At 39.7% G+C, this 11,582-nt stretch overlaps 1 protein-coding gene across 2 annotated transcripts; it reads left to right on the top strand.

Moving 5' to 3' along the window:
- The first annotated feature begins 308 nt into the window (after window positions 1-308).
- LOC131256647 (uncharacterized) lies at window positions 309-7,616 on the top strand. Of its 2 annotated transcripts, none has more exons than XM_058257599.1 (5): window positions 309-608; window positions 3,637-3,854; window positions 5,320-5,538; window positions 5,908-6,053; window positions 7,316-7,616. In XM_058257599.1, exons 1-5 carry the CDS (start codon window positions 324-326, stop codon window positions 7,501-7,503), a joined length of 1,056 nt encoding a protein of 351 aa, XP_058113582.1. In that variant the 5' UTR covers window positions 309-323; the 3' UTR covers window positions 7,504-7,616. The 2 variants fall into 2 exon arrangements, with proteins under 2 accessions (XP_058113582.1, XP_058113581.1); XM_058257598.1 differs by having other exon boundaries at window positions 5,317-5,538.
- Window positions 7,617-11,582: the final 3,966 nt, after the last annotated feature.

Genomic DNA, 11,582 nt, shown 5'->3' with positions numbered 1-11,582 from the left:
TCCGCTTCCTGTGAGTGAATTTAGGGGTCTTAGGCATGGTTTTATACTGTTTGAGGCGGACCTGATTTTTGGATCATTGTGATTTTTTGGATCGAGGCCAAAAGTTAGATGACGCAACTGATGGACGGTGTGGATCTTAAAATCCGGACATGAGCTGTCATTTTGTCATATGATGTCTATCAGTCTTATCCTATCACGGTAGGTCATGACACATGAACACGTGAACCAAAGAAAAGGCAGATATAAAACTCAGGTGGGCACACAAAAGGAAATAGTGGGATGGAAACGCCCACCATTCAAACCTTCGTGAGGTGGCGAAACTGATGGACGGAGTGGATTATTCACAGACATTACGGTTAGCCCACATAGCTTGTTGGCGGGGGCAAAGGCAACTCGCGTCCGTCTGCCATTCTGTTCCCGCCACGTGTCGCTTGGAGAGGGGATCCCGAAATGTAAACGGGTCATGCGAGTCGGGGTTTCAAGCCCTTTCGTTCTCAAGCCGTGAGCTTTTGAAACTTCGATCCCGAAATTCTGCAATGGCGGAAGCAGCTGAAATCCCCCAGTCTTCGATTCCCAAATCATCAGATGAGAATCTCAAGCAATCCCAGGTACTTGATCTCTATTTGTTTCTTGCTCTCGGGTTTAAATTTCGTTATTATTATAGTCGTTTTCGCCTCTCCAATTATCAGTTTCCAGGGTTAGGATGTTGGGGGCATGCGTGTGAGGCACGTGGCTGACACGTGTCGGCATGTCCCAACCCCTAGTGGGACCAGATCCGTGCTTTGGGTTTTTGTTTAGCATTTTTTTTTTGAAAGATCACAAATTATATTAATAGATAAAGAGAAATACAGTGATAGCTAAACCGCTGAGGTAGCGGGACTGCTACACTCCTATAAACTGATGATTATAGCCCTCTATCATTTGGTTTTTTGAATTCAATGAATTAGGGTTGGATTTGTGGTTTTGAGATTTCATTCACGAAGTCCCTTCCTTCTTGTGTGGAAGCTTGGGTTTTGGAGCTAGAGTATGGTGTGAGTTTGCTACAATGTTAAGGGAGCAGTGTCAATTCATCAAAGGTATAAATAGCATGCACCTATGTTGATCCGGGCGGTCTAAGTCGTGGGTCTGATTGTGTGACTTCTGGACCTTGTTTCGTCTGAAGTTGGGACCTCATTTGCACAGTATGGATCATTTGCATGGTATGGATTGATGTGCATGTATGCTACCTGTACTTTGGATTGGTCACTACAAGTACATGCATGCCACATGTACTTGGATGGGTCCAAGCTGTGGGTTTAATTGTGCATTGGAGCATAGCTGAAAATCAAATGGATTGAATGGACGTTAATCATCAATTTTTGTTTTTTGGTTACTGTTAGGGCCTGTTTGGATGCCTGTAACTTTTCTAAGTTGTAAGAAAGTTACATGTAACTTACTTACAGGTACAAGTAAGTTACAGGTAATCCTGTTTGGATGTAAGTTGTAACTTACTTACAGGTAACTTTGTTTTTGTGTTTGGATAACCTGTAACTTTGTTACAGGTAATAAGTCGGATATTCACACTAGATAGAGTTGAAATAGAGAATTGTTGAAAAATTAGATTGACACATAAAAAAGATCGAGATAACATTATTCCATTTTATTAAGCTCATGTAAATGAATAGTTTGGCCTTTTCTTATGCTAAACTAATCAACAGGAGGGCCATAAAAGTGGGCCCATGTTTTCAAAATGTTAGTAATGTGGGCAAAAAACTTGAGGTAACATATCCAAGCAAAAAAATTCATTTTCTTCACAAGATATGTTTACAATGCTTTAAGGGAAAGAAAGTAAAAAACAAATAACAAATAACAGCAATCCTATCATTCCTTACCCAAGAAGTGGAAAGAAACAAGAACATCAATCTTAAAACATAAGAACCCACAAATGGAAACTGAAAAATAGATCCTTATTTTTAAAAAGAAAAAGAAAAGAAGAACATGAAAAAGAAATTCATTACAACAATATCAATAGACCCAGATCTTCGGATCAATACCAAATAAATAAAAAAAACAACAGAAGTCATGAAGCCTATGTGACGTGTTATGTGGGCACACTATGATGTATTTGTTTCATCCATACCATCTATCCATTATTCCAGAAAATTTTAAGTCATCAGCCCAAAAATAAGGTACATTAAAATTTCGGGTGGACCACATCACTGGAAACAATGTTGATTGAACACCCACCATTAAAAACTTTTGGTGGGCCACCAATGTTTTTGATCAAACTGATATTTGTTTTGTTCCCTTCATCCAGGTTCTTATGACCTAATCAACAGCTTGGATGTGAAACAAACATTACAGTGGGCCCTAGTAGTTTTTTAATGGTGGATTTTTAATCATTATTGTTTTCGGTGGTGTGGTCCACCTGAGATTTAGATATCCCTCGTTTTTGGAATCAAGCCCTAAAACGATCCAAAAGAATGGATGGACGGCATGGATAAAACAAACACAATATGGTGGGCCCCACAGATCATCTGCGTTATCCACGCCACCTCACCAAACTGCCTCCAGCAACGCAGAAGAAGAAAGGAAAAAAAAAAAAAAAAAAAGGAAAGAAAGGAAAGAAAGGAAAACGCAAAAGAGAGAAAAGGGGTTCGTACCTTGCGGAAGCTCGATGGGAGAGGGAGAAGTAGACTGAGAGAGGGAGAAGGAGACTTGAGAGAGGGAAACGGATGCAGGTGCGATTCTTCCTAACGATTTTCATTTCAAAATTTTCAACCGTTACTTGTAACTTAGTTACAGGTGACTTGAAAAACGACTCCAGCGCCTGTAAGATTTTCGATTCTTTCTCCTGTAACTTAGTTATAGGTTGAGAGAAAGTCACATGTGACTTTCCTCCCCCAAATGCCAACTGTAATAAAGTCACCTGTGACTTACTTACATTTTAGAAAAGTTACAGGCATCCAAACAGGCCCTTAGTTTGGTGCCCCTTCGCCCCACCGGAGGTAGTTCGCCTGATCAGTTGGACTTCTAGACTGTGCTCCATGATTTGCATGGTCTGGATTGATGTACATGTATGCTACTTGTACTATGGATGGGTCACTGGTTGCTGCACTCCTTTACATGTAGGGGATACATTTGCTACCCTTGGATCCGTGCTTTTTATTCCACGCATATGGTGGATGTTTGATAGTTGCTACCAGACCCTTGTAGTGTAGCAGACACTGTTGTCTACCCTTGCATTTTTCTGTTTCTCCTGCACAACTGAAGGTAGTCTTTTATGTTTTTCACTTCATGAATTGTGTTTTGGAGATATGGGTTTTGAACAAGAGGAAATGTACAATGCTTTGCCAGAACCAGTGGGTAAGAATTTTTAGAAACTGGCATGAGTTCCCAGTATGAAATTGTGGAAACCATCTGTGAAAACCCAAAATGAGTTTGCTGTGCAATATTGTTCAAATGATTGCCTGACTGTTCTCTTGCCAGTGCTTTTCAAGTTCCCGAATTTGTGTTCCTCCTTTATCGGGTTACCAAACGACAATGAGATATAAGGCAGTTATCAGCAAATTTTTGTTTCTTTATTACAGATACGCAAATCATTTGTGTTTTCCTAAGTCTATACACAGTAAAAGATGGTAGGACTTGTTATTTCAGGTACCCACGTTTTCTGGTTTCCCAGCTTTTCCTGATGTGGACCTCCAGATGCTTCCAATCATGTACCCTATGCTCGTGCCAGGGTTTATCCCTTCGCAAAATCAGGAACAGAATAATCGTGGTGGAGGAATTTATGCTGTTCCTGTTCTTCCTTTCATGGGGCCGATGGCTGGACTGACTTCCAACACCCTTATCCCCCTAACCTACAATGTGCCTACGTAAGTTTTTTTTTCTTCCAGGTTTTCTTAAGCGGTCGTTTGGGACTTCATCCTGTGAAGTTTTCTTCCATTATTACCGATGAATCATTTGGCTTTGTCTACCCTTCATTTATTTATTTGTCTAGTGATCCTATGAAAATAAGGATTTAGAATTACGTCTATGGATTGCTCATCAGTCACAGTACCAGATGTTATAAACTGTGATCATCAGCATGTTATGATGTGAAACTTTTTTTTCTTTTTTTTTTGAGGTGATGTGAAACAAGTTATAACCTGACTACATCATGCCCCTGTTTATATTGCAGAAAGTCTCTTTTATTGATGAAATTGTTGAATATGACCTATCTAAAGAAAAAAAAGAAGAAGGAAGTAGAATACTAGATAAAATGGATGCAGTAATTTTGCATCTATCTTGATCTAAATAGGATGGGGATTTCTTTTCCAAGAGATTTGGTTGACGACATTGTTGCCAAATGGCATATGCGATCATATGCGACCCAAGGGGGCTGTGCTATTGTATTTGTTTAAGTATGTCCCAAATTCTAAGCTTCTAGTTAACTATGATCTTAGAGTTGAGGGAAACGACTTAAATGTATTCGGGGTGTCCAAATCTTAGTGAGAATTTCACGTGGTTCTAAATATTGTCTGAAACCGAGTTGGGAGCAATGAGATGAGTCAATGGTTGAGTAACAATCTGACCATAGAGCTAGTGGGGGCATGTTTTACTGCTTTTGATCTCCAGGGGAGTCGCACTCTGAAACTGCTCCATGCTATTTCTTTCATATTTTAAAAAGAGATTGATAATAGCCAGATGTAATCCTGGTCTTTTCAGGAGTGCCATGGGACCTGGATTTCAAGAACATTCAAAATAATCGATAAATTTGTATAAATGGAAAAAAAATAAAATTAACTAGCATAGAAGTAATGCAATTGTGGAATGACATGTTCATAGGATGAGTCATGTTTAGCTGAAATGAGGATGTTGAGATCTGGGGAGGATAGAATTAGAAATGAATGCATTTGAGGGAGCTTACGAGTAGCATTAGTAGGTAATAAGATCAGGGGAAGTAGATTTAGATCGTTTGGTCATGTGCAACGGAGACCTAGTATTGTCTCAGTTAGAGGAATGACTTAGTGCATGGGGAAGGTCCATAGGGACATGGGTGGAGGTAGTAAGAAAAGACTTGATCACCTCTAGTCTAATTGAAGTAATGACCCTTGACAGGGTGGAATGGCAAAACATGATTTGTGTAGCCGACTCCCGTTATAGTTGGGATGAGGCACGGATAATGATGATGATGCCTAATGATAAAAGTAATTCAGTTCTTCAAGCCTTACATCAATTGCTTAACAATTCGTGTAGAAGTTGTTTATATAGAAAAATAGACTTGAAGCTTATAATTTCATTAAATGTGAAACTTATGTGCTGTTTCCTTTGCAATTGTTACATGTGTTCCATCAGAAGGCCAAATCCTGCTGAGGGAGCTGTTGGCGAGGAGCATGGGCAAGAAGGAAGGCAACAGCATGCACCGCAAAGACAAGTAGTTGTGAGGAGATTTCAGTTTGGGTTTCAGCTCGACTTGTTGCTCATTCTAAAGCTTGCAGCTGTAGTCTTTGTCTTCAACCAAGATGGATCGAGACAAAGGCTCATCCTTCTTCTGTTCTTTGCTTCATTTGTTTATCTGTAAGCAGTCAATCATATATTTTCCTCCTTTTAAGCTCGGTTTTGGTAATCTGTGAATACTTTTGTTTTTGAGAAATTTCCCTTAATAATATTCCAGTTAAATGAGGGTTGGACCTCAGTGGTAGGTAGTGTTTCAAACATTGAGGTCGTGGGTTTGAACCTTGCTTGCCTAACCCAAAAAATAAAAATTTTAAAAAAAATCCAGTTAAATGATGAAGATTGGATTTCTTGGATTTTGTTATGATGGTTTTCTTCTGATGAATTCAGCTTTGCCCCTTTTCTTAGTCATCTTAGTGCATTGTTGTTTAATGGACAGCTTATTTCATGCATCATTATGTTCCTCTTCCTTTGACATCGTGGTTTTGATAGGTATCAGACTGGAGCTCTCACACCTCTTATTAGATGGCTTTCACAAGGCATGCACAGGGCAGGAGCACCTCCACAACCACAAGCTGCTGCCAGGGCAGAGAATGGTCCTGCCGTTAGGCCAGAGGATGAGAATGCTGCTCAGCCCGGTACCCTTCCTCCCTCCCTCCCTCCCTCCCTCCTGCAGACATATGTGCTATAGAACAACATGCTACATGCAGATCTATCGCAGATCACCACTCTACACGTACACAAATGTGGTCCTGGGGCTGTTGTTTGGGCCTCTTTGCCACTGGTTCATTGGCTGCTTTCTTTGATTTTTGTCTTGGTGTTTCTGTTTTGTTCCTGTTTTCTTTCGCTTGGTTCTTCTGAATAAAGCTTTCTAATCTTTAAAAAGGACAAGAAAGAAAGTTATTCTCATTGAAAAATGTCAACTTGACAGTTCCATGGTATAGAATTTCTTCTGATGTCCATCGTAACCTTGTCCTGGGTTTTTGGAGTTGGCTTCACGGATCTTGTTTTGCCAATCATGATTGCTGGGCAAAAGTTGTAAAGCCATCTTTGCACCTACCTAACGTCATCCCCTCTCATGAACCTGGGCTTGGGATCAACTAGCTTGTAGGCAGACTCATAAGATATCATTTTGAATGCACAGTTCTTCTTGTTGCTGCACCTGCTTGCACACAAGCACCTACTAACTGCTGCCTCTTGTAAAGCCCCACGAGACCCATGACCGTAGTAGGGCTGTCAATGAACCTGTCTCAGTGAGGTTTGAGCCCAGATTTTGAAATGGTCATAGGCCTATTTAGGATTTTGATTTCACTCGGCTTATAGTCTTAGACCCAGCCTCAGCCCCTACTGGTTAGCTTCCTGGTGATTCCTGTCATGCCTAAATGTTTGCCTTCCCCTCCACCTTTTTCCTCATCAAATGTCCTGTTAGTTCTTGGCACACCATTAGCACACTGTTGATGGCCCATGCACAAGAAATCTGCAGACTGGATGGTCATAGCCATCAAAATATTTGGCCTTTTCTTGGTTGAATGTAGACCTTTGCTACATTTTCTTTATAAACCATCTATTTGCTGGCCAGCAATTGAAGTGTTAGTATTGTCTCATTTGCAAGATTTTTTGTGCCTTGCCATCCACGGTGGGAAGAAAAATTAGATGAACTATGGGTTGCACTTGTACAAACTGTAAACCTGAGCATTGTGCACAAAATCTCGGCATGAGCATTGGACTGTCTCTTTTTTGTTAACCTGAGCATAGTGCACAAAATCTTGGCACGAGCATTGGACCGTCTCTCCTAAGTCAAAGGAAGGATTGCTTCTTTCTGAGAATTAGCCTTGTTTCTGATTTATAATAAGCTCAACTCCAAATATTTCCCATTCTCATGCCTATTCATCTTTTGCAGAGGGACAACCCGGAGTGGAGAATGAGAATCAGCTACCTGACAATGCAAACCAGCCAGTCGAGAATGAGAACCCTCCAGAACCCGGTAGAAGGGATGGCGTCAATTGGTGGGGAATCGCCAAGGAGATCCAGATGATTGTTGTCGGCTTTGTGACCTCCCTTCTTCCAGGATTCCACAACGTTGATTAGCTGAAATCCACAGGTGACTTCTCAAATTGATAGAATCAGACGAAAGAAGAGTGAATTAACATTGTATAATGCCATCTCTTCTGCTTAATGTTGATCAAATAATCATTTTTGCATACTTAGGGAATTGTTAAATTGTATTTATCCATTCATCAGGCATTAGTTCATTGTGGTAGGATTAATTAGAGAAGCAAACAGAAAACACACAAAAAAATAAAAAAATAAATAAATAAAAAGATCTTTGGGTTCTGCCAAGTGGATCATATCCCTAGAAGGGATGCACCACCTTTTTGATATTTTTTATTAGATGGCTTCTCTATACCCCATTTTCATGGATGTAGAGATGTTTCCTAGAATATGTTGGAATGTATTGCAATATGATATATTGGGACATTAGCAGTTGCATCGGGGTTCTTTTCAATGACCCAACCCGTTTATCACACTAAGAATGGGGATACCAAAAGTAACCCTCAAATTAGAATATCTTAATCCTTTGATTATTTAAAGATTAAGAAAACTTTCATATTCAAAGGAAGAGTCGAATGATGGAAGGTTTGTTATTTTACAACATAAAGAGTTATTTATTTTTATTTTTTATTTCTGTCTACCCCAATCGAAGAGGAGGACCTAGGACCATCATATAAACGGTCTGGCTTATTGAAAGATGAACCCAGATCCAAAGGCTAAAGTCTCAGTGTATTCCTGTCGCAATGAATAAGGATGTGTACTGGAAAACCTCTCAAAATGATTCTTCTTTTACTGTCAAGTCTTTAAAACAATTTTATCATTGTTTTAAAGTCTTGATTACCCCTGTTGTTTTCTCCTCCTCCCTTCATCTTCTTCTTCTTCAAATGAAGGGTACTTTGGGAATATCTTCGGGTAGCCATAATGAATGGCCCATGTGGTTAAAGAATGGTCTTTGTACATGATGATTTATGAGTTATATTCATCATCAAATGTACTTTTTGGTGGGGCCCAAAGCTATAAGATGTCTGTGGATCCTGTACTTTCAAGAATCGCCCACCAAAAGATGGTTAAGAAATAAGAAGGCAGTTCATATTAAAATGAAAATATTTTCATCGTTTCAAGGGCTGAAGATAAAAAGTCCTCCATCCAAATCGACTCTCTTGCACACTAGGAAGATCTATGGACTCTTTGAGCGCTAGACTAAAACCTGTTTGGTTGCACCAAATTTCATGAAAATTTGAAATTTGGTGCAACCAAACACCCCAAAAGAAACATTTATGGTTTTGATCCATGATTCCAAAGAATCCCTTTCCACAATTGATGTCTCACCTACTCTGCAGATACCGAACGCCATCAGCTGAGGTATTGCCCTGTTTGGGTGTGGATTAGGTGCGCCCCTGCGTCACCCAACATGGTCCGGGCCTGAGTGTGGAGCCCACCTTGATGTGTTTCATCTGTTTTTCCAGCTTATTTTAGGGCAAGGGCTCAAAAATGAAGCAGATCTAAATCTCAGGTGGACCACACAAAGGAAAGGTGGTGATTGACTATTAAAAACTGTGGACCACTGAAGTTTTAGATCAAGCTTATATATATATATATATATATATATATATATATATATATATATATATATATATATATATATATATTACTTCATCCAAGTTTGTGTGACCTTATTAAAAGGTTGGATGGAAAAAACATTACTGCGGGCATCACGGTGGGCCCTATGAAGTTTTTAATGGTTGGAGTTCAATTACCACTGTTTCCCATGGTGTGGTCTACTTGAGATTTGGATCTTCCTAATTTTTGGGCTCATGCTCTAAACTGATCTGACAAAACGGATGGATGGTGTAGATATATCAAGGTGGGCCCCACGATCAGGGCCATACTGTGTTGGGCGAGGCCAGGCCTGCTTTATCACCCTGTATCGGGCTAATTCGGCTATCAGCTGCTGTATCGCCCGTATCGGGCTGTTTCAGGCCAATGCTGTTAAATGTCATCACCACCTCTCTTGAATATTCCGGAGTCTTCCGGAAACTTCCGGACATTTCCGAAAAATTCTAGAATTCTTTTGAATCTTTCGGAAACTTCTAGAGTTTGATAGAGTTTTCTTAACTCTTTTGGAATGTTCCGGATTATGCTAGAACCTTCCGGATTCTCTTAAAATGTTCCGAAATATAATAGAACATTATAGGATATTTGGAAGCTTCTAGAACTCTTGAGAGTTGTGTTGATTTTAGAATCTTCCATAACCCTTTATAAATATGGGAAGAGTCTTATTATGTACAAACATTAACAATAAAGAGTGAAAGCAAGATATTCAAGTATTAAGAGTTCAAAAGAGTTTTTCCTTGTGTGTGAGAGTTGTCATTCAAGAGTGATAGTTTGTTAGTGTTGTAAAGGATACCCTTGTTGCGTACAAGTATTTGTAATAAATATAATTACATTTACTTGTCGTGTTTAACTCTTCAATTTGGTATCAGAGCGAGGTTTGGTCGGGATCTATTTTCTAAGGTGATCATGTATGGTATGGAGACTGTGAAGTTTGTTGGCCTGCTTGGTAAAAGGAGTGATAGTCACACCAAGTCACGATGACAAATCTTGTGAACACAACGAGCAGAGTTATAAGGCTTAACAACCATAGCTATCAAAGTTGGAGGAGTCGCATTAAGTCCTACCTTGAAGGGGCATGACTTGTGGGAGGTTGTTAATGGGAATGAAATTACCTCACCTCCTAAGGAAAATACTGAAGCACTCTGAAAGTGAAAAATTAAGGCCAGGAAGGCAATGTGCGTGCTCAAGTCAACCATTAAGGATGAGTTGCTCAGGCGAATAAAGGATGACGACACACCCAAGATAGCATGAGACACCTTTACATCATTGTTTCCAAAAACAAATGGTGCTCAACTTCAATATTTGGAGAATGAGTTAATGTCCACCACCCAATGAGAAAAGTCTATGAGCAAATACTTTACAAGAGTAAAGGATTTATGCCGAAAAATTTCAGAATTGGATCCTAAAGCAAATATTCATGAGGAAAGAATGAGGAGGGTCATTATACACGGGTTAAAGCCCGAGTATAATGCTTTTATCACGGCAATACGAGGTTGGCTTACTCAACCTACTCTCATAGAGTTGGAGAATTTGTTGGCCAATTAAGAAAGTTTATGTAAACAAATGGTTGGAGTGTCGATAAATAAGGAAGAGGAAGCACTCTACTGCAATAATAAAAAAAGGTGGACATCGACAACAAAACAGAAAGGGCGAACAAAGTCAGCAGAACTTTGGAAAGTCCAAGAAGAGAGAAGAGTAAAGAAGAAGTCCTCGGACAGGGAGAGTTCAATCCGACAACAACACAGATAAACGACAATCTTTCGTATCATGAGTATTTCAATTGCGGCAAGAAAGGTCACTTTACAAAAAATTGTTGGTTCAAGAAAAAATCAATCAAAGGTAACTTGGTAACTTCTAGAAATCACCAAGAAGACAGTGAAGATGACTGAGACTTTCAGACATATTTAGCAGTGTCTGAATCCATCAAAGGAAACTGTTTAGAGAATGAGATAGATTTTAATAAACCACTCAAGCAGTCTAACACAGTCACTGACGAAGTAGTTGCTTCCTCAATAGTGACGGAGACGGGTGAAATAGCCATTGCCGCAGTTTCTAATCAAGGAGCTATCAACTACAGTGATGATTGGACCGTTGATTCAGGATGCTCAAATCACATGACAGGAAATAAGAAGAAACTGTCAAGTTTATCTGCTTACAAAGGAGATCGGGTGGTGTTAACAGCTAATAATTCAAGGTTGTCAATAACTCACGTAGGTACGACTACTATACTACTATCACACCTCGATTTAGCCCTAATCAAGTAAAGTTGCAAGATGTTTATCACGTGCCAGAGATGAAGAAAAACCTGTTGTCAGTATCACAACTGACATCTTCTGGTAATTATGTGGTATTTAGACCGGAGAATGTTAAGGTGTACCGAAACCTTAAACCATTAGGTACACCTATCATGGAAGGACGACGCTTGGAGTCAATCTACGTAATGTCAGCTGAATCAGCTTATGTAGATAAGACTCGGAAAAATGAGACTGCAGATCTCTGGC

This window comes from Magnolia sinica, chromosome 9 (assembly GCF_029962835.1).
Source record: "Magnolia sinica isolate HGM2019 chromosome 9, MsV1, whole genome shotgun sequence".
Taxonomy (NCBI): Eukaryota; Viridiplantae; Streptophyta; class Magnoliopsida; order Magnoliales; family Magnoliaceae; genus Magnolia; species Magnolia sinica.
Note: the sequence above shows the minus strand (reverse complement) of the source record. Positions and strands in the feature narration are given on the sequence as shown.